This window comes from Muntiacus reevesi, chromosome 5 (assembly GCF_963930625.1).
Source record: "Muntiacus reevesi chromosome 5, mMunRee1.1, whole genome shotgun sequence".
NCBI lineage: Eukaryota > Metazoa > Chordata > Mammalia > Artiodactyla > Cervidae > Muntiacus > Muntiacus reevesi.
In genome coordinates, this window is record NC_089253.1 from 78432561 (window position 1) to 78455598 (window position 23038).

General features: G+C 45.8%; 1 protein-coding gene across 1 annotated transcript in view; it reads right to left on the minus strand.

The window, feature by feature from the left end:
• KIF26B (kinesin family member 26B) overlaps positions 1–23038 on the minus strand; it is a 496587-nt gene that overhangs the window by 125393 nt on the left and 348156 nt on the right. Inside the window, exon 5 of the mRNA XM_065935600.1 lies at positions 22415–22598. Within this exon, the coding sequence (XP_065791672.1) occupies positions 22415–22598 (184 nt within the window). The remainder of the gene's footprint in view (positions 1–22414; positions 22599–23038) is intronic.

The window sequence follows — 23038 nt, forward strand, 5'->3', positions numbered from 1 at the left end:
TTTCAAGAACTTTTTCAGGAAACCCCAGGAGACCATGTGACCCCAGGGCCAGAGTGTGATGATGCTGGTCCACACCAACAGTGAGTCAATCAATGCTCCCTCCAGCTCCCTGTTCCCTTTCATGCCTGTGCACACCGCAAGGGAAATGCCCACAACTATGTGATGTTTCACATGCTTTCGAGCCTTTCAAACAAGACTTTGAGAGCCCTTTTCCCCTTTGAATTCTTAACCCGAGACTGTTAATTTAGATGAAAACTCGAACAGGGAATGATGACAGAGAACAGAGACAGCATCCTGCTCCCACACAACCTCATCCTGCTTGCACTCTTGGTATTTAAAGGAGAGTTTGGTCCTGAGATCCAGCTACCTAACAGCCCCAAATTCTGCAGAGCTCAGCTAGTGAGAACAATTCAGCAACTCGGCCATGTTTTTTCAGAGTTTGTCACGGTGGACCACCGCATGATCACTGTGGTTTGGTTTGAAGAATGTAAGAGAACCCTCCCATCCCCAACTTGTATTCTTGACACCAGGCATCCCAGGACACCCTGGAGGTCACAATAAAATGCAACATCTGGCTGGGGGTGGGAGAGTCCCTTCGAGCCGGCATCTCTCTCCCACCAAACCTACTCAGCAGATCCTGAGGAGGGCAAGGAAGAGGCGAGCTCGGGGTGGGAATGGAACTGGAGAAGGCAAGTCTGCCTCTCCACCACTTGGGAAGGCAGGACCCCGGGACACAGCTCTGTGCACCACTGGACACTGAAAGGGTGGCCAAATAAGAATACCTGAAACAGCTCCTGAGAAGCCAAGAGCAGTCACTTCTGAAGAGAAGCCCATGTAAGGAAAGCTCTTCCAGGACGGAATAAATCAGGAACAGGAAGAGCGCTGCCATGTCGCAGTCTACCCAGCAGCATCTGGGATATCTCCGGGGAAATAGTAATTGCAGGTCTTTATGGGTCTGCTTATTTCTACAGTCTGGTCCGCAGAGACAGTAAACGCTGACTGTGTCTGAAGACAGGAGGCACCTGATCAATCATCATTTGCTATTTCTGACCCCGTGCTCTGGCTGGCTGGGTGGGTGGGGGGCGGGCAGGGCTATGTGCTCTGAGGACAAGGAATATGGCGGGGGTGGGGGGGGGCACAGCACAGCCACGTTAACTTTGACCTTGTACTCTTGGCTAAAGTGTGGCTAGAGAAGCAAGTTTTAGACAGCAGTATGCTGCACTTGAAAGCTTCCGCTTTATGGGGAAGAGAAAGAATCATTACTCTTGCCCTTTATTTATTTTTTCCTTTTTTTTTGTTTACATCTTAGCATAAGCAATTGTATTTATTTGTTTGGTATTCATTCACTCATTCATTCACTCACTCATCTTCTACCTTATTTCAGAAAAGATTTTGTACAGGGTGCACAATTGTCATCTAACGTGCCTCTAACCTCCAGGACCCTGAAGGAATACAAGTTGATGGGCAGAATGTGGGGCCCTTAGAGTGGAGGAGCTACCTGGAAGCAGCAGGGAGGGGGGGAGGCAAGTGGGGTAAAGCTGAACTGAAAAGAAAAGAGGCTCCACAGCCAAATTACATGTTTCATGCGTCATGTGAAAAGGGCTCAATAACCTCTTGTGGGCACTGCAAAAATAACCTGCAAGAACTAACACTGAGCATCTTTAAAGCAGAGCCATAGAGGCAAGGAAAATTACCTCCTCTGTTCTACGTAGATCTGTTTCAGAGGTGCAATACTGTGGACAGTACTGATGTCATGCCCCTAATGTTTCACCTGAGGAAAGACATTAAGGAACACTGTGGAACTTCCCTGGTGGTCCAGTGGTAAAGAATCCCCTGGCCAATACAAGGGACATGGGTTTGATCCCTGGTCAGGGAAGATTCCACGTGTTGTGGGGTAACTAGCCCCATGCACCACAGCTACTGATTCTGTGCTCTGAAGCCTGTGAGCTGCAACTACTGAGTCCACATGCCCTAGAACCTGTGCTCCAGAACAAGAGAAACCACCACAATGAAGATTAGCCCCCACTCACCACAACAAGAGAAAACCCATGAGCAGCAACGAAGACCTAGAGCAGCCATAAATAAACTAAAAACATTTTTAAAGGAACACTGTGCAAATGACTTGCCAAGGTCTCTCATTCCCCACAGTCTTCACAGTGACATCTGAATTAGTATAGTGTTTCACCACAGTGAACTCCAAAAACTATTGGCATTCAAATTTTGTTCTTCATAACATTATTTTGGAAAGGGGACCATTCCCTGGAGTCTGTGACCTGTGCCTCAGTGGGAGGGGACCTATGTGTATCTTGAGGTCTGGGTTTTGATGAAAAAGTCTTGGTGGATGCCTCATGTAAAGACGCACCGTTGAGGTTGGCCTTTTCCTATCTTTCTGAGTTACTGCAGACAGGACTTAACCCCAAGCTTTCAAAATGCTGTCTGCTGCTCACAGCTGTTCACATTTGAAAGGGCAGGGGGGCTTCCCTGGTGGCTCAGTGGTAAAGAACCCACCTGCCAATGCAGGAGACATGGGTCAATCCCTGGTCCAGGAAGATCCCAAGTGCCGAGGAGCAACTAAGCCTGAGTACCACAACTACTGAGCCTGTGTTCCAGAGCCCAGGAACTGAAACTCCTGAAGCTCATACACCCTAGGACCTGTGCTCTGCCCCAAGAGAAGCCACCTCAGTGAGAAGCCCGTGCATCATGACTAGAGAGTAGCCCCCGCTCGCCGCAACTAGAGAAAAGCCAGTGCAGCAACAAAGACTCAGCACAGCCAATCAGTCAATCAATAAAATGTAAGGAAAAAAGGAAAAGGGAAGCAACGCCGGCACTGTGCTGGGAGGAGGAAATGCAACGGTGACCAGCCTCTGCCCTGGAGGAGATCTCAGCACAGAAGAAGAAAGAGAGGCAGAAAGCAGTTCTGGCAGAGACAGGACGGAAGTGCAAGCACGCTGCCTGGGGATGAGGGGTGGGGGGGATGAGCAGCTCGTGTGACCGAGAATCGGGGGGAAGCTCATTCCAGCAGAGAGAAGAGGTACAAAGACTCCAGGACACAAAACGTCTCTTATCGGACGCTGAGGCTTCAGTGTGGCTGATAGGAGCAAAGTCTGGAGTCTGACCGATATATTGGGATTGGATTGTGCAGAGCCTAGCGTGACTTGCTCAAACGTTTAACATAGTCCAGTGTAATTACGATGCTGGAGAAGACTCTTTCTTGAGAGTCCCTTGGACAGCAAGGAGATCAAACCAGTCAATCCTTAAGGAAATAAAGCCTGAATATTGACTGGAAGAACTGATGCTGAAACTCCAATACAACAACAAAGTGTAGTTAAGTTTAATGATCACACTTGGAGTTTAGGAATATAATTCTACTGTTGGGGGACACGTGAAAGAAGGGGCAGAAACAGAAGGATGCACTGACCAGGAGAGAAAGCAGGAACCTGTGGGAAAGTCCTGGGAAGAACGCTGGGGGCTGGGAGGGTGAGAAGGAGTAAGGGCGGGTTGAACTTTGCACATGGGGTGGAAGTGATGGGATCTTCGGGAAGAGAGTGGCATTTGACTCAAAGCATTTGAATTTTGTTGATTTCCACCTTTAATAGGCTCTTTTCAGAATCCATCACTTATAAGCTCACATTCATTCCCTGAACACACAAGTACTAATCACCAACTCCTGTGCTGGGGGGAGGGAAGGCAGCAGATGCCAAGATGGCCAAGGCAATGATTTTCTCAAATTTTTACAAGGAATTTGCTGTCAGACAGGGAAGTTGGACCAATAATGGCAACACAACTAACTGGATAAGTGTATACACAAGGAGCACAGACAGGAAAAAAATGCTTCTCTTGTTTCACTACTTTCCATCTTTGTGGCAATTCTTAAAACTGATGGGCTGGGGCCCTTGTCACTGACAACTGGTCTAGTGGTCAGCACTCAGAGCTCTCACCCCACAACCTGGCCTCAATCTCTGGCCAGGAACCAAAGCTCTACTTCAAGCCACTGCAGGCCGAGGCCACCCAAGCTCATTCCTATTTTAAGGGTAAAACCTAAAAATTACCATATTTTGCCACCAGGTTATGTTTTTCAAAACGTTTGTCATATTAAGTGCAAAAGGTTAAAGTCACAAATCAAGTTACCCTCTCACATCTCACCCTCTCTGTAGGATCCCTGACTCCCCATCCCCACCCTTTGCCCCCCTCAACTCCTTCGCCCTGCCTCACCTCTGGGCTTTGTTCTTGAAGGAGGCCACTCACACTACTGGAAGGTGGCTTCATGGCCAAGTGTGGCAGAGAGAACAGGAGGACGAGGTTGTCCATATGATGCGGCCCCTCAGGTTGCCCCATGAGCCTCCAGGTACGCAGCAGGGACCACAGGGGCCCCGGGGGAAACAGCCGGAGGGGTGCTGGGAAGCTCGGGCCACATGCAAGGATGAGGCTGCAGAGCTGGGCAAGTCTTCACGTCCCCGCTGCATCCCTCCATGACTAGGAAACCTTGGTTTCTGCCTCATTTGTAAAATGCTCTGAGGGTATATTGACAGGGTCTTGTGGGCTGATGAAATGCTACATGTGTAGTAGTTGGTAAGATGCACACTGATAGGCTACTGATCCTAATTCCACCATCACAGGCAGCAAGAGCTGCAAGCAGAGCCAGCAGGAGCTAAGACTGGAGCCAGCGTTGACCTGCTTGACCCCAGGCATGTGACTCTCTGGGCCTGTTGCTCATCAGCAAAATAGATTCTTTAAATTAGCTAATGTATGTAAGTGTATGATGTATGTAAATGAGCTAACATGGGTGTTATGCACTGAAACTTTGAGTCCCCCAGAATTCATACGTTGAAACCTAATCCCCAGTGTGATAGTGTTTGAAAGTGCAGCCGTTTTGGGGTGTTTAGGTCATGAGGGTGGCAGCCTCATGAATGGGATTAGTGCCCTTACAAAAGAGGCTCCAGAGAGCTCCCTCACACTTTCCACCATGTGGGGACACAGCGAGGAGCTGGTCATCTATGCACCTGGAAGCAGGCTCTCACCAGACACCAGATCTGCCAGCATCTTCCTCAACGAATTGTGAGAAGCCAATGTTATTTAAGCCACCCAGGCTATGCCTTTCTGTTATGGCAGCCCCAATGGACTAAGACAGCATGTAAACGTACTATGTTTAGTTTAATACAAATGAGTTAGTGTATGTACTATGCACATAAATGACTTAGTACGTGTAAGTATACTGTGTGTATCATGTATGTAAATGAGCTAATGTATGCAAAACACTGAGAACAGTCCTCAGCACTATGTTAGCACTATGTAAGGATTAGCTAAATTATTATTACATTGGAGATGAGAATGCTACTCCCTTTGTAGCTGGGATTCAAAAACTGATGCTGAGTCAGAATCACAGAGGATGGTTCAAGTAGTTCTCTCCACAATGCACAGACCTGCCCCTTAGTTATTGATATGAAAGCATTTCACTCACTTGGTTTGCGAGTGCACATGACCCTGCCTTTCTCAATCCAGGTCTGCTCTTCTCCCCCGAAGGGGAGCGTTCCACACGCCACATGGCTTCTTTCTGTATCTGCAGCCGCTCAGGCTGTTCCCTACATGTCCAACCTCCTCCTCCACCACCCCCGCACTGTCAGCCTGTGCCTACATCATTGCTGTTTCATTATTAACAGGCCAAGATCAAGCTGGAAATAGCTCTGTGCTGTTGGGTTTCAGCACTGCCTCCTGTCTGCCTGATGCCCCTCATAATAAACAGCTGCCATGAGCTAGAACGATTCCCGGGCCTGGGCACCAGGTGCCCGGCCTCTGCAGGCAGCACTTGCCCCCTCAACCAAGGTGCTTTGGTTTCTCGTAAAAGGACCAGGGCCACCATCCATCACATCTGTGCAGGCTGCTATGAACCAGACTTCCCACAGGATCAGAAGGTACAGCCTGATCATTCCTGAGCTAGGCTTCCCTTGGGGGCTGTGATTCTGAAGGTGAGACCCTGAAGTCCAGAATCTGTCCTCTCCAGAGCACAGAGGAGCCTGGGGGAGGTCGTCTGGGTGGAGACCTGGTCTGCCTGTCACCACTGTCTACAGAAAACTCAGAAGAAACGGGGAGTGCATGGTGGTAAGAGGGAGCTGGCAGCTGGAGGGAAGGATGGCTCCAGGGGAGACAGCACCCCTGACAGCAGGTGTAGCAACCTGAGATTCCCACGTCAGATCTCCTCGGGAGGGGCGAGGCTGACAGCTTGTCAGGTCTGCATTTCCTGTTCCCAGAAATTTATGGGGTCCCCGAGAACCTCCATGAAGTCAAACGAGATGTTTAAAACCTCTGTGCTCTGTGAAAGCAATCCAAAATCCAAAATCCCTCTTTGTTCTTCTAATAGAATTAGGGACAGAATATAATAAGAGGATTAATATCCAGTGATCTGTTTTAAAACAAATATCATGGCAGAATTAAAATGACGTAATAGCATGAGCTACATTTTTATTTCATAGGAAGGAAATAAAACAGTGAGTCGCCAGACTCAGCATCAGATGTGTAGAGCAACAAGGCTCTCCTCCCTTAGCAGAAGGAAAGCTCTTTAAAGGCAAGATCTGCATCTTGGGGGTATCTGAGTCTCCTTCCAAGAGAGGAGAAGCCAAGGGGGAGATGCTCAATGAATTGAAGTAATGGGTGTCTGTGTCTTCAAATGAATAAACACCAAAAAAAAAAAAAAAAAAAAAGGAAGAGGATGAATAAGATACAACCCATTTCTTCCACATTCACAGTCTGCATGGGGCTACTTGCACAGTGCATGTAGGTGCGACAAGGGGGAGGGCCTACAGATGGCAGGTAACGCAGGAGGGAGCTGGGCCTGGAGGGAAGAACGGCTTTTTCGAGGCCAACAAATGATGGGAAGACAAGCATCCCTGGCAGAGAGGAGAGCAGGTGAACAGACAGGGAGGCACCGCAAAGGGGCCTGGCATGTTGGTAACATATTAATATAATGTGGCATGAAATCTGCAGCCAAAATGTAGAAAATATTAATTGAAAAGAATAGACTTACTCAAGAACAAATCAAAAACCCTCATTACTCTGCTGTCCATTTGGTAGTAAAAGCAGATTTCCTTACATTTCAATTTAAGTACTATGAGCCAGCATACACAAAGGCTTTAAGAAAACACATAATAGATTCCAGTATGTGTAGCAGAATGATGAGTTGTTTCTCTTATATCATCTGACAAGAATTCTGCCTCAACTCCTGTCAAAGATCTGAGAGCATCCTATGTAACACGACATCACCGCCTAGACACAAAATGCATCAACTAACCCTCTCCCCGTATCACCTCTTCCTGAGCCTGGGTAAGTGAGCCCTGGAACTGAGGTCTTTTGAGTGACAATGTCAGGCATTTTGCCTTGCAAATACACGTGCCCTTCGCAAGTTGTTATGTTGCTGTGCAAGTAAATGGTGACTGAAATCATTCAACCTGAATGTTCTCAGAGGGCAGGCAGGACAGCGACATGGTGGGCACCCTGTCCCCGCAGCTCTCTGCCCTCTGATCCCCAGTGAATGAGCGTTTATCCAGGCTTATGTGTGCAGGGAGCGCTGGACATGGGCACAGTCAGATGAAGTTCCTGCCTTCAGATTCCAGGGAGGGGAAGTGGGCCAAACCCAACACAGCAAAATAAACACTGAATTGGGGCCTGCAGGGCTGCTGTAAGGACAGTGTGAGGCTTGGGGGCCCAAGGGAAACTTCTAGGAGAGAACAGCACCCAAATTCAATCCCCAACAAGAAAGATGAAGAGTCAAGGAGGAAGATGCCGGAGCATGGCTGAAGCCTTGGAGGCAAGAGGAAGGTTCCTCCTCATAGCACTGAAAACTGTTCACTTGGGTTTGAGGGGCCAGCGGAGGAAGGTGGGGCCAGAGAGCAGGAGCAGTCTCTGGCGCCCCCTCAACTGAATATTTCAGTTGAGGACAAGGGTCAACTCAAAAGGGAAGCCACATGATCAGCTGGACAGGAGTGGAGTGAAGAATCTGGACATCTGCTGGCACAATCTGGGCTCTGTCCCCCTGCTTGTCTGGGAACCACTCTTGTCCTTCACAAGAGGAGTCTAACAAGTTGCAGGTGGTCACCTACTTGCCCTACATCTAGGCGGTTGGTCATCCAATTTTTCTCCAAGCTCTCTTGCATAGGCATGATACTCTTCCTTAGAAACTGCTAAATGAGTGATCCACAAAATGAATTCCCAAAGAAACCCTTATTTCAATAGCTCAGTAAATACTGATTAGGTTGCATTTGAATCTGAGGCACATCATTCCCTGTATTACTCTTTCTTCCTAAATGCTCACTAAACCTTCCTGCGAATCCCGAGGATAGCTTTCCTTTGTCTGGTCAGCCTTTCTGGGGGCAGCATCTTCTCCTACTTGGACATGTTCCTCCTCACTCCAACCCTGATGTTCCGATGGGAACAGACACTTATTTACATCCCACACCCTAATCGGGGCCAACCCCAGCCCTTCTCTGGAATTTTCAGCTCAGGGCGAGAGAGGAGTCTGTGGGGTCTGCTGGTGGAAGCTGTAAGATAGACTTCAGAGCTGTCAGCAAGTATGGGAGGGCAAAGGCTGGTCTGAACTGAAGACCGAAGCCAAAATGTGGAGAAAGCACCACTAAGAGGCAGAGGGAGAAAGCGAGTCCTGAAGCCTCAGCGAGCCCTGCTCTAGACCTCCCTGACTTTCCCTGCTCTGGGTCCACAGACACCAACATCCCTCCAGTCATTTCCCGCTCCTGACCATTTGAAACTAAAATGTTTCAGTTTTGCTTGCTAAAAAGATTTCTAATTAAGACAAACCCCTCTCATTCTCCTTTAGGTCCCTCCGCTCATCCCCACTCCAGACTGTACCACCTTTGAGTACATATATTTTTCAAGATAGCTTCAGAATCACACTGACCATTGATACCAGTCTCATATCTTAGCAGGAGCATCTCACAGGAAACCAGGCAACACGGGAAGTTTGAAAGGTAGGAAGTGTCTGCCTCGGTGATAAAAGCAGAAGGAGAATGTAGAGGGGATGGAGTAGCATAACCCCTAAGGGTAGACAGCTTTCTATACAACCTTAAAAAAAGCCCCTTGCTTCAGCCCACCTCAGAGAGGACAAGTACAACTTCCTTATCACATACGTTCAGGGGAATTCTATCTCTCAGTACAGGACATGTGAGTTCTTTTAAGAGAGAGTCTGAAGAAACATAGATTCTCTGCAGGCCACCGTGATTCACTCATACGAACTAATTGCAGGGGAATTGCGGGTAGTACATCAGTGTTAAAAACGAAACAGAAGTATTGATACATCGTCCCTTGCCTGCTGCACTATCAGCTGTCATCACAATGTAATCTGAATACTTTAGGAATATGATAGTGTGCTCAGTAAAAAAGGAATGAGGGAGAAAACTCACCAGGAAGCCAATTATCTTGCACAAATTTCAGCTTTATCTGCCATGATAAGCCAGAGTGATGACAACAATAATAGGTATTTTTAGTTTGAGTTGTCTACCTAAAGAATGATTTTTAACTCTTTTGAATAGCAATTTTTGGAACTCTTAAGGACAGAGAGCATTCTGAACTCATCTGTGTATTCCCAAAGTTACTAGCAGATAGCAGGTACATCACACATGTCTTATGAACCAATCAATGGACAGATACATGCATGGATGGATGATGGATAAATGAATGAAGGATGGAGCAGGCAAAAGCAGGAAAAATAATCACAAAATGACTGTTATACTCTTTACTTTAATGTCATTCAATTCAGGGAGTTCTATCTGCCTGGCATATGGCTAAACATTTGTGGGGATATGAAAGCAGTATAAACCGAGATCCCCACTCTCACAGACTGCACATTCAGTGGAGGAGATAAATTATACCCATAAAACAATAAGAGCAATATAAAGCAGTAAATGGTCAATGTGCAGAATCTTTGCTTAGAGGTAGGACAAGGTGCAAAACACTAGAGAAACCAGATTTGGGGAATAGATACGGGATGTTGACAAAAGGAGACGCTTAGCCAGATTTGGAGGAGGGGGTGGGTGTGGACAGGGGGATAGAGTGGTCCAATATGAGAGAAAATTAACAGCAGAAGACAGCCACGGAGGGAAAGCAAAAGGGGCTCAGGGAGCGCTGCTTCTCCTAGTACTGTCTCCATAGACCACAGCTCCATGAATCCTCACAACGTACCTCCTGAAACAAGAGTTGACATTCAAACATCCCTATTGTCACTGAGCTGGTGTTCCAGACAGAGAATTTTAATGGGACTGAATTGCCCACATGGCTGAACATAGTCTAGGACGGGATCCACTGTTAGGTCAGCTCCAGGTCCCACCCAGCTCTGACCCAGGGTTGCCACTATTCTGGGCTAGAGTACAAGGGCCTTTTCTCTCATGGAATTTAGGACATTTGGGGGGTTTGTTTTGGCCTTTAAAAAATCATTTTGAATATTCACTTACTTTCTTTTTTTAAGCACAGTATTTTAAAAAATATTTGTGTGGCTGCATTAGGTCTTGGTTGCAACACACAGGCCCAGTTGCACATGGGATCTTAGTTCCCTAACCAGGGATCGAACCCATATGTCCCGCATCTCACTTAACCACTGGACCACCAGGGGATTCCCTGAAGATTAGTTTACTTTCGCTCCTGCATGGAAACAGGAGCCACACAGGCAACTCACACCATTAGAGCTTTTAATATGGGTGATAAAACACCACAGTGACAGTAAAGAGCTCTTCAAGATGACGAGTGGCGAGGAGACAGTGGGATGCTGGCACAGAGGAGGGAGGCCGAGCCCCGGCCTCGCCCATGTTCAGCACCCTGCAAATGCAGCTGCAACACAAGAGCCAGGGACCTTTGCTTACTGAGCCCTTCCTGAAGCCAAATGTCTGCATATGAAAGGTGCAGAGAGACAGCATCACATAGCCATCCAGAGAACAAGTCCCAGAACTGGGACTCCTGTATATCCCGACTCCACCACGACCAGGCAACACGACCTTGGGCAGCTTTCTCACACCTGTTTCAGCTTCTCTGGATGTAAAATGGGGGTGATTATATCAGATCCTTCCAACAGACTTGTAATGAGGATTTAACAAGTTAATACATGTGGAAATCTCAGAACAGTGTTCCAGTGGCACAAAGAAATGGCCAATATATGTTGCAAGATCAAGAAATGAATACTGAAAACAAAGCTGGAGAGTGTTCCCATCCACTCTGAAAAGCTGTGACACCTCTAGGACGTCTCTTACCTTCTCTGAATCTCATCTATCAGCAGGGCCTGACACTGTCCCCTCCCCCACACCGCCCACTTCCCAGAGCTGTATGAAAGATCAAGGGAGACGATATGGATGAAAGGAGGTGTGAGCCATAAGTCTCACACAGATCATCAACACATAACTGAGACCCAGGTCATGATTCCCATCATCCTTTCATTCACCTCCTGTGATGGTTAATTCTGTATGTCAATTTGGCTGAACCACAGTACTCAGATATTTATGTGGTCAGGCACTGTATTACGACGTTTCTCGGAAGGTATTTTTAGATGAGACCGACACTTAAGTCAGCAGGCTTGGAGTAAAGCAGATTACCCTCCATAACACGAATGGGCCTCATCCAAACAGTTGAAGGTCTTAATAGAAAAAAAACTGACCTTCATGGAAGAAAACAGAATTCTGCTAGCAGACTCTCCCCTGGGTTTACAACCTGCCAGCCTTCCCATACATTTTGGACTTGCCAGCCTCCATGACTGTGTGCATCCCCCCCACCCCTTTTTCTGCATGCGTGTACACACACACACACACACACATATCCTGTTGGCTCTGCTTCTCTAGAGAGCCCTGACTGCTACACCTACGATTTACTGAGCACATGTGTAGGATTCAAAGGGTGGCAAAAAAGACATGGCCCTATCCTCAAGAAGCTTACAGCCAATGCTGAGAACAATTCAACATGGAATTAAGGAGATCAGTTATCTATAGGGTAATGAATGCAATGAAGAGAAACGTGGGATGCTATGAAAGCACCCTAATTGGGCACCTAAGAAGGGAAATCTTCCTCAAGGAAGTGGTATTCCTACTTGGAAGGAACCAGCCAAGCAGAAATTGAGCAAAGAAACAGCAGGACCTCCAGACAACAGCAAATGTTCCAGGCTGGATGCCATTCTTGCCCACGCTTTGGCCACTTGTACTGGGAACCAGAGCAGACAGCCTGATTTCAGCACGGTGTAGCTGATGGTAGCCTGAATGGTGTTTTCTTAGTCCTGGAGTCCTTTGGGGCCCCTGCAGGGTGCTAATTTTTATCACATTCTACAGAATGGGGGATAGAGTAGCTGAAGGTAGATCAACAATCTCTGTTCTCTGACCTCCCCATTTCCTATGATTTTTAGCTTTCCACTGCTTCATATGGGACTTCCCTGGTGGCTCAGTGGTAAATAACCTGCCTGCCAATGCAGGACACTTGGGTTTGATCCCTGGGTCAGTAAGATCCCCTGGAGAAGGACGGCAACCCACTCCAGTATTCTTTCCTGGAGAATTCCATGGACAGAGCAGCCTGGCGGGCTACAGTCCATGGGGTTGAAAAAGAGTTGGACAGGACTTAGTGACAAACAAAAACAACTGCTTTTCTTGACAAAACAGTGCAGGCAGCATTTTATTGATCAGGTTTTAAAAACTGTACCCTTCACTGAAAACCTTTTGATTCAAATATGGTGAAATGTTTTTCTCAAAATAGTTGAATCATGGAATAGATCAAGTTCAAAATGACAGGGATAACTGTCCCTCAGCTCATCTGTGGGGTAAGACATTCCCAAAGGCCCTTTGTTCTTCTTCCCAAATTCAAGGGGTGGGTATGGGGTAGGGCAGTAGCCAAGCTGCTGAAGGAAAAAACCCCAAAAGATTCCAGAGAGAGAATGGTTACCCACTCCAGTATTCTTGCCTGGAGAATCCCATGGACAGAGGAGCCTGGCCGGCTACAGTACAGGGCGTTGCAAGGAGTAGGACCTGACTGAGCGACTAACACTTTCACTTTCAACCTCTCCAGACTTGCTGTTTGAGGGTCAGAAAGAGCCAGGAGCAGATTGCTTAATGATGATGGCTGTAGGTTAGGAATTTGCAAACTGGTTCCACACTGCCTGGTCCCATGCTCCCCCCACATGCCACAACATACATGAGCTTCCAGAGAGTCACGCCTGGCCCCCAGCAGCTCCTCCACCAGTACCCGCTAAACCAAACTCACTACATGGTCTCAATTCTCTGCCTTTTGCCGAAGCTGGCCTGAGCTGCTCCAGCCTAACAGCTGTGCTATAAGTTGTCAGGTACAGACAAGGGTCATAAACACAGTGTAGGTGGTGCTGCTCTGGGGGTGGGTAGGGGACCAGGGATTAAGCTGGGCTATCTGGGAACAGCGATGGCGCAGCAAGAGCACTCTTACCCTTGGCAGGCATACTGTTGTGAGTTCACACTCCTGAACATGCAGAACTGAACCTACAAACCTAAGAAGCTAGCACTAGAAACAAAATGATTTTATCATCAGTGGTTTCAGCAAGAACAAAACCTCTGATTAGCTACAGCTGGTACACTGCTCCACTAATGAATCTGCCAGATATTCATTGTTGGTGGTAAAGAGATCTCAACTAAGTTGCACATGACAAAATTTTTATATGAATAGTTGGCTGTAGTGTGGAACACACAGGCAAGACCAAGGGAACAGGAAGAGAAACTTGGAAGGAATTTTGTTCCTGCCATGGTTCTACTACTGTTGTTTCATCTAGAAAATTATATACTCAAATTCAAGACTGGAATTTGGAGATTGGTTTGTGGATCATGTGTTTGTGCCCACCTCAATATCATGTAATGAAATCCTACCCCCCAAGGTGATAGAATTTCGAGGTGGGGACTTTGGGAAGTGGTTAGGTCATTAGGGTGGAGCCCTCATGAATGAGATTAGTGTCTTTATAAGAAGAGACAAGAGAGCTTATTTGTGCTCTTTCTCTGCCTTCTATCATGTGAAGAACAAGTAGATGACTGCAGGCAGATCAGGAAGAGAGCTCTCATCAGATACAGGCCTTGCCAGAACCTGACCTTGGACTGCTCAGCCTTCAGAATTGAGAGAAATACGTTTTTGTTGTTTCAGCCACCCAGTCTATGGTATTTTTGTTATAGTAGCTGGAACAGACTAAGACAGCATTACAGAAGAGAGCTAAACTGAACTTGTAAAGGATTATGAAAGAACACAGGGAGTGTTGTGCCTCTCAGAAGCTAGACAATTTTTATTTCAGAAACTATTTAACAATCTAAGCAAAATATGTTTTGCTTTTAGAATGCATCAGAATGATTTTCCCCCTCCATAATGATACATTTCAGCTCAATGAAGCATTAGAAAGGAATTCAAATGTTTTGTTATGCTAGTCACTGAGTAGGCAAGAATAGCATTTCCTACTCTGAGGCACAAAGGACAACTTTCTAATTAACTCAGCAGTTTGGATTCACCATTTTTTTTAATAAAACATTACTATCAATCCTATTTTAATGGGATAATTATAGCAAATCATGATTAACTTTTCTTTCAGCCATTAGCAAGAGAAAGACATAGAAAGATAAGATGTTAGAAATGTTATATACCTACGCTTCCCATACTCTTGATATCAGTAATTGTTAAATTGAGCTGAGCCTGACTAAAATGTGGTTTTGGGACAAAGAATGATCAAAAGCCTTATTCTGGCATTACAATTCATCTTATTGCCCTTTGTTTAATTGAGAAAGTGGCATTTATTCCAGAGAGAATTCCCTTATTTTATCTTGTGTTTCCATTCCATAAGTCAGGATGCTAATTAGGGATTACAGGTATTCCGAGAAGCCCCAAACCTATCCTCCAATTATGCTAAAGGTTTATAGCCTTTAAAAAAAAAAAACCTTAGAAAAATCACCTTCCACCTCCTACCACACAAGTGTGTGCATATGTGTGCATACACACACACCCCTCTCCCATCATCTCAATTCCTTTAAAAAGCCATAGAATCAAAGCTGAAGTCACAAAATTGGGGGAAAGTTTAAGAATCACTCACTCAGGGACTTCCCTGGTGATCCAGGGGCTGACACTCTGAGCTCCCAATGAATGGGGCTTGGGTGTGATCCCTGGTCAGGGAACTAGATCCCACATGCTGCAACCAAGAGTTTGCAAGCCACATCTAAGGCCCAGTACAGTCAAATAAATAAAAACATGTAAAAAAATGAATCACTCACTCAAATTCTGCCTTAAAGTCTTCACGACTCACAATCGTTTATACTCCAAAGCTTAAACTTTTGACTTCTACAAAAATGAGTTGACAAGTTACTTCATCTTGTTGAGCCTTAGTTTTTTCATATGCAAAATGAGAGGATTGGACAAGACGGTCTTTGGGAAAACCTCTCAGGGAGGGATGCTGCCGGCACTTGCACGCTGCCAGAGTGCCAGCACTAGGCAGCATCTTCTCCCCGGTGTCACCCTCCCAGGGCAGCTCACTGCTGCCAAAGACCGCTAGGGTCTTTTGTGGCTGAGCTGGGTTTTCACTGCTGCTTGGGCTTGCGGTGAACTGGGGCTACTCTCTAGTTGTGGTGCTTGGGCTTGTCATTGTGGTGGTTTCTCTTGTTGCAGATCACAGCTCTAGGTCATGTGCTCATGGGTCACAACTTCAGTAGGTGTGGCACTGTGGGCTCAGTAGTTGAGGTTCCTGAGCTCCAGAGCACAGGCTCAATAGTTGTGGCCCCATAGGCTTAGCTGCTCTTCGGCATGCAGGATCTTCCTGGACCAGGGATCGAACCCGTGTTTCCTACATTGGCAGGTGAATTCTTTACCACTGAGCCACCGGGGAATCCCCACTAGGGTCTTGTCCTTTAGATGTTGTTGGTGCTTTTGCCTTCTTATGACAGCTCTATCATGCAGGATGATTCCTACACTGCGCTGAATGCCCAGTTAGGATGCCTAGTAGTAGACAGAATTACCATAAAATACTCAACATTTTTTGAGTGTTCTTTATGTAAGCTGGCACTGAAAGAGTACAAACTTCCTCCCTGCTTACTCATGAATCATTTCATGCAGTTTGCTCTGTGTAGATATTTCAGGCAAAGAAAACCAGAAAATTAGTGTTCTATATATAATGTTAATGTGCCATCCTATCAGAAATCTGATGTAATTAAACTGAAATGTGCTGCTTACTCTTCTTCGTCTGCACCTAATAATGAAGCCAACAGAAAAATATATCCATACAACTTGATCAGCTGTCTTAAAGGCAGTCATATCAATAATGAAGAACAAAAATGGCCCTCATGCTTTCTTTTACACGTGGTTTACCTTGACTTTTCTGTCCAGTAGCCTTTAATGGAGAACATCTTCCCAACTGTTTTGTCTTTGCAAGAATGAGCCTGCTAAAATCAAGAATGACAAGGCAGCGGGTGTAGAGAAAAGTCCTGCCTCATCACTTAGCCGCTCAGTTGGCTCCAGGACCAGCACTGCCCTCCCAGCAGGGCACCTTCAGTTCCTGAGCTTGAGGGTCTGATGTTGCAGCAGCTTATTGCGCATGTGCAAGGGAGGGCAGGCTCTAGGACAGATGCAGACCACTCTGCGTCTGCTGGGGACGGAGACAGAGTGGTGATGGTGAAGAAACCATGAAGATTAATGAGTCAGGACATTTTCTTCAAGTCTCCTTTCTCTGGAGATACAGGTTGGAGAAGGGGTCAAAATAAGAAAGAAAGAAAGGAGAAAAAAACCCAAACTAACTACAGGAGCTTAGCCGACTCAACCAAAACCAACAGAGCACAAAAAAGAACTGTAATTAGGGAGTGGAAGTTCACATGAGTTTATTTCCCAGAAGAGCTAACAATTCAATTTTCAAAGCTATCAGGCCAGCTATCCTGATGAATGAGCATGTTTTATTTAGGCAGTCTATTTCTCCCCAACCCACAAAAACACACCAAAATAGAAAGCTCAGATTCCTTTCTACTGTCTGGTGTGTTTAAGGGAGTGGGGAGAGTAATCCCTGGTGAGTGAGCAGTGAGATCCAGAATTTTCCATCACATTAGGACACTGGAAATGAATGTTAAAGGCTAACTCAAATCTTTCCTCTTTGCTTTGGTAAAGTTTTAGGATGAGGAAAGGAAGAAATGATGAATTTGATCATTTGCATATTATTTCAATAATTCAGACCTTGGTGAGTTGGAAGGCATGAAATTTTCTCCTTGGTATTGCCTGGCATCACTTCCTGAACAAGCAAGAGCTAGATCGGCCACTTCTACTTGCTGAACAAATGATTAAGAGCTTCATTAGTACTTTTAAAAAGATCTTATTTAAAATTTTAATCTAATTTTCAATTTTACTGTTATCCTCTTGTATCAGAACATAAACTGAACAGGAATCTTGGCTGCTTCTTCCTTACAGTGTCACAAGGGCTTAGTAATTGAATGACTTCTGCTCTAAAAATGTTAATAAATCTGCAAAGGGAAAGAATCTCTACTGAAAACCATACATGGTTCATTTATTTTTTTCTATCCTATAGTCTACACACCAAATAAGGAGAAGTTTAGAATTAAACTAAGTCTAGACAATATAGGACCTGGTAACACGAGCCAAGCAGAGAGTGAGAGTAAGTACATGCATGTGTGTGGAGGAGGAGATGTTATTTAGAGAATATGTTTTATGTTTTTGTTGTTGTTGTTCAGTTGCTAAGTCACGTCCAACTCCTTGTGATCCCATGGACTGTAGCATGCCAGGCTCCTCTGTTCTCCACTATCTCCCAGAGTTTGTGCAAACTTATGTTCTTTGAGTCGGTGATATATCTCATCTTCTGCCACCTGCCACCCTTTTCCTTTTGACGTCAATCTTTCCCAGCATCAGGGTCTTTTCCAATAAATCAGTTCTTCGTATCAGGTGGCCAAAGTATTGGAGCTTCAGTATCAGTTCTTCCAATGAATATCCAGGGTTGATTTACTTTAGGATTGATCTGGTTTGATCTCCTTGCAGTCCAAGAGACACTCAAGAGTCTTCTCCAGCACCACAGTTCAAAAGCATCAATTCTTCAGCACTCAGCCTTCTTTATGGTCCAACTCTCACATCCATACATGACTACTGGAAACACCACAGCTTTGACTATATGGACCTTTGCTAGTAAAGTGACATCTCTGCTTTTAACACACTGTCTGGGTTTGTCATAGATTTTTTAAAAAATAGAGGTCAAAATATGCTGCAACAGAGTTTGAAAAGTAGTGCTAAACAAGAAGCAAGTGACTGAAAATCGAGCACTATGAAGAAGGGCTTTCCAGGTGGCACTGGTGGTAAAAAAAACAAAAACAAAACAAAAAAAACCTCTTGCCCTGCAGGAGACATAAGAGATGCAGGTTTGATCCCTGATTTGGGAAGATCCCCCAGAGAAGGAAATGGCAACCCACTCCAGTATTCTTGAAAGGAGAAACCCATGGACAGAACAGCCTGGCAGACTACAGTCCATAGGGTCGCAGAGTCGGACACGACGGAAGCAACTTAGCACGTGAAGAATAATAATAGTGGCTCCCACCTATATTGCCTAAGAAAGGTAATCTAGCCAGACAAGCAAGTCTGTTTCTAAACCACAACTCTGAGGACTGCTTGGAACAGCCTGCCTTGGGGCTGCACTGTCTACAGAGAAATCTTAGTGAAGTGCTTCAGAAATGCACAGATGGATGGGCATGAGTGGTGGTTAGGATCCAGCATGACGAGAACCACAACTCTTCTTCTACCCAGAAACTAGGCAAAGGGGGATCTCCAGGAGAAAAAAACAGCATCTGTAGCTCAGGAGAGGTAGCTGAGGCAGGCAGCTAAACATTTTCACAAGAGGCTGGAGTCCCTGGAGACCAGGATATACACCCCATCCCCCCTTTGCAGGCATATGGCCCAGAGCAGCCCAGCAGCTTCTGTGTACTGGCCCGGGCAGTGGCACCTCCTGCAGTCCCTGGAACACAGTATGTCTACAGATATTCACTGAGTGAGCCGAGTATGACAAGCCTGCCTCAACCTGGTTCCAGTTCAACTTTCCATAATTCTTCATGCTTTTTTTATCCACTTTTTATGATCTTTTCAAATTCCAAAGAGTCTGTTCTTGCTACTATTGTTGTTTAGTTGCTGTCATGTCTGGCTCTTTTGTGACCCCATGGACTGTAACCTGCCAGGCTCCTCTGTTCATGGAATTCTCCAGGCAAGAATACTGGAGTGGGTTGCCATGCCCTCCTCCAGGGGATCTTCCCAACTCAGGGATTGAACCCACATCTCTTAACATCTCCTACATTGGTAGGCAGATTCTTTACCACTGAGCCACCTGTGAAGTCCTCCCTTGTTGCTAGCACCCACCTATAGGAGTTTTCTTCTATTCACAAAGTATATTTGAGGGAACAAAGGCAGGGAGTTGATATTCCATTCTTTCAAGGCATTCTTGGAGATTATGAAGGAAGAGGAGGTCTCTTTTCCCTTCATGCTTCATGTATTTCCCTTCAGGAATTCTTCTGGGAGGAGGAGAATCAACTATCCCTAATGTAACTGTCACTACCACCATCCTCACCCTTAAAAGCATATATGCCCCCGTGGTGGGGCTGCAGATTCAAATACTGAGTGAGTTAAACAGATAATATACACTTTGCTCTAGAAGCTTGTAATCCGACACTAAGAGCTCTGACATTAATCTCTGACACACTAACAAATGAACTTTAAACATGGATGTTAATTAATTGTGCAAACAAATTTCATGAAGAGCTTTTACTGACTTAGGAGAAGGAACCATGTTCAAACAGATTAGAAATATCATTTACATAAAGTCAAAGCCATGAAATATAAACAGGGACTAAGCTGCTTTGATCCACTAATCATCTTTATCTGTTCATTAAGAATGTCTCTACACAACACTTAGTACTATAGCTTCTTTATACAACTTGAAAGTTAGACAGAATTACTTGAAGTCTGTGATTCCAAGTTTTCCTTAAGTCAAGTCATCCTTCATCTTGGTCCAAGTCAGTGAGATGTCTAAGGCTGACTATTAAAAGGCTGAGATTGTAAGTGCTGTCAGGACAGGGATTCTGCCTGTATGTCCATCACGGCAAGCTAGTGCTCACCACAGGACCTGACACAGAGAAAAGTGAAAGTGTCACCAGCTCAGTCATGACTGACTCTTTGCGACCCCATGGACTGTAGCCCACCAGGCTCCTCTGTCCATGGAATTTTCCACGCAAGAATACTCGACCAGGTAGCCATTTCCCTCTCCAGGGGATCTTCCCGACCCAGGGATCAAACTCTGATCTTCCACATTGCAGGCAGATTCTTTGTCATCTGAGCCATAGAAGGTGCTCAGTAAACTTTGCTGTGTGCCAAGTACGACTCTAGGTGCTGGGGATTCTGAGATATTTCCTGTGTATTGTGCTTCAGCGTCAGGTAACTGAAGTTACCCCAAGTTTGTCCATCACTGTGGTCTCCAGAAAAGCTTCCCTGATAGCTCAGTTGGTAAAGAATCTGCCTGCTATGTGGGAAACCTGGGTTCGATCTCTTGGTTGGGAAGATCCCCTGAAGAAGGGAAAGGCAACCCACTCCAGTATTCTGACCTGGAGAATTCCATGACTGTATAGTCCATGGGGTCACAAAGAGTTGGACACGACTGAGCGGCTTTCACTTTCACTTTCACACTGATTTTTAAAAGTTGGACCATGTGTCTGACAGAGATGGAGGGAAGACCTGAAGTAGAAACTACTGTGTGCAAAGACCAGAAACAGCATGGCATGCTTGGTAATTGGAGAGCAGTTTGGTGTAGTTGGTTAGTTGGAAACAGAGTGATTAAAAAAACAAACAAAAGAATATTGCTCTATTCAACAGAATCTTAAAATGTAAACTCTGTTGGAAAGAGTAGCAGAGTAGCTTAGCAAGTTAGTACTTTCCCAGTGGGTGGTGAAATTGGGGGTGGGAAGGTATGGGAGGAAGCAGGAGAAGAGAGAAGAGCAGAAAGGAAGAAGGGCAGAGGGTGTGGGGTAAACTCCAGAAGGGCCACTAGTCAGGCTGAGGCCACTGAAGACCATGAACCTGGGAATAATCACTTTGAGGGTCAAGGGGAAAGGGAATCAGTGACCTAAATGGGGAAAATCTTCCAGTAGTCATGTATGGATGGGAGAGTTGTACCATAAAGAATGCTGAGTGATGAAGAATTGATGCTTTCAAACTGCAGTGCTGCAGAAGACTCTTGAAAGTCCCTTGGACTGCAAGGAGATCAAACCTTTCAATTCTAAAGGATATCAACCCTGAATATTCATTGGAAGGACTGACACTGAAGCTGAAGCTCCAATACTGTGGCCACCTGATATAAAGAGCCCACTTACTGGAAAAGACCCTGATGCTGAGAAAGATTGAGGGCAGGAGGAGAAGGGGGTGACAGGGATGAGATGGTTGGATGGCATCATCAACTTAAGAGCTTAAGCAAACTCTTGGAGGTAGTGAAGGACAGGGAAGCCTGGCGTGCTGCAGTCCATGAGGTCGCAAAGAAACAGACAGGACTAAGTGACTGGACAACAGCAACAACAAATAAGGAAAATCTTAGTCCACATAGTTGAGCAGCCACTTCCCTCAGCAAGACCTGCAGCTTCCAAAATGAGTGCTGTTGAGTCAGCAGTGAGAGATCGGCAAGGTGGCATGGACCAGCCTACTTGTGATTGAAGCAAAAGAAAGAAAACAACCACCCCTTTCTTCAGCTAAATGTTTTTATAAGTCCCAGGTTATTTACCGATTGAAGAGTAAACTGTAAGTTACTTCACCCAGATGTTCATCTCAGAAGAGTGAGTTAAGAGATGACATCTAAAAACAAAGTTATCCTAAACACAGCTGAGCCAGGTCTCGAGATGGTGTCCCTACATCTCATTTTGTACCTCATCTCTAAGTAACTGTAGCAATTCAAAATTGCATTTCTTGGCTAGAATGGCACACAGCAAATGCTCCCCAGAAATCCCATCAGTGGTCTGGTTCAAAAGAAGAACCTGTGATTTCTCTAAAGGGGAGGAACAATGAAAGTGTCGCAGGGAAATGAGAGAGCATCTTTATGTCTTATTCCTGTACGATCTCTTGGTCTCTCCTGCTTCTGCCTTCCCAATTTAGTGCTTTGGGGTCTTTTCTTTAATTTGTTACAGTTCTGTCAATCAACACAAGGCTGAGTTTTGTTTTTTTCTTTTTTTCCTGCCAAAATCAAACCACATCTCCAATAGATGGAATGTCTTAATTTACCACTTAGTATATGTAACCAAAGGAAAATTTTACAGTACTTCCCAATGAATTTCATTTTGTCTCCTTCTCTGTCACCTTCTTGTTTTAATCATCCAGCTGAGTCCCCATTCTCTTCCTTGCCTTTGACACAGAGCCCCACGGTGGAAACCTGAGCGGATGCGGCCCAGGCGCCTACCTTGCCCAGGCCTGGGGTGTCCTTCACCTTGCTGACGGCCCTCAGCAGGCAGGGCGGGGCCGGGGGTGGGGACGTCTGGAGAATCCCACTGAAGCTGGTGGCAAAGAGAGGTGTCTCAGCAACAGAAGAAGTGGAAGGCCGATGTTTCTTCTTCTTAGATGAGAGATTTAACTTCTGGGCAGCTCTGGAGGGAAAAAGTCAGAAAAAAGACCATAAAGGAAAACGTATGGCACAATCAGATATGCTAGGGTCACTGTATGTCCTTTCCCTTAAGGAAGCCCCTAGTTCTTATTGCAATAAACAGTTCTCTCTCTTCCTCCAAGGGCCAGGTGGTAGCCCCTGATTGTGACCAAGCGAATCCAGTGTTGTGCATGCCATGCTAAATCGCTTCAGTCATGTCCAACTCAGTGTGACCCTATGGACTGCAGCCTGCCAGGTTCCTCTGTCCATGGAATTCTCCAGGCAACAATACTGGAACCGGTTGCCATTTCCTTCTCCAGGGGAAATCTTCCCAACCCAAGGATCAAACCCACATCTCTTAGGTCTGCTGCACTGAAAGGCAGGTTCTTTACCACTAGCGCCATGAGTGAACCCAGGGAGCTGCCCGATCCTTCACACGGCAGA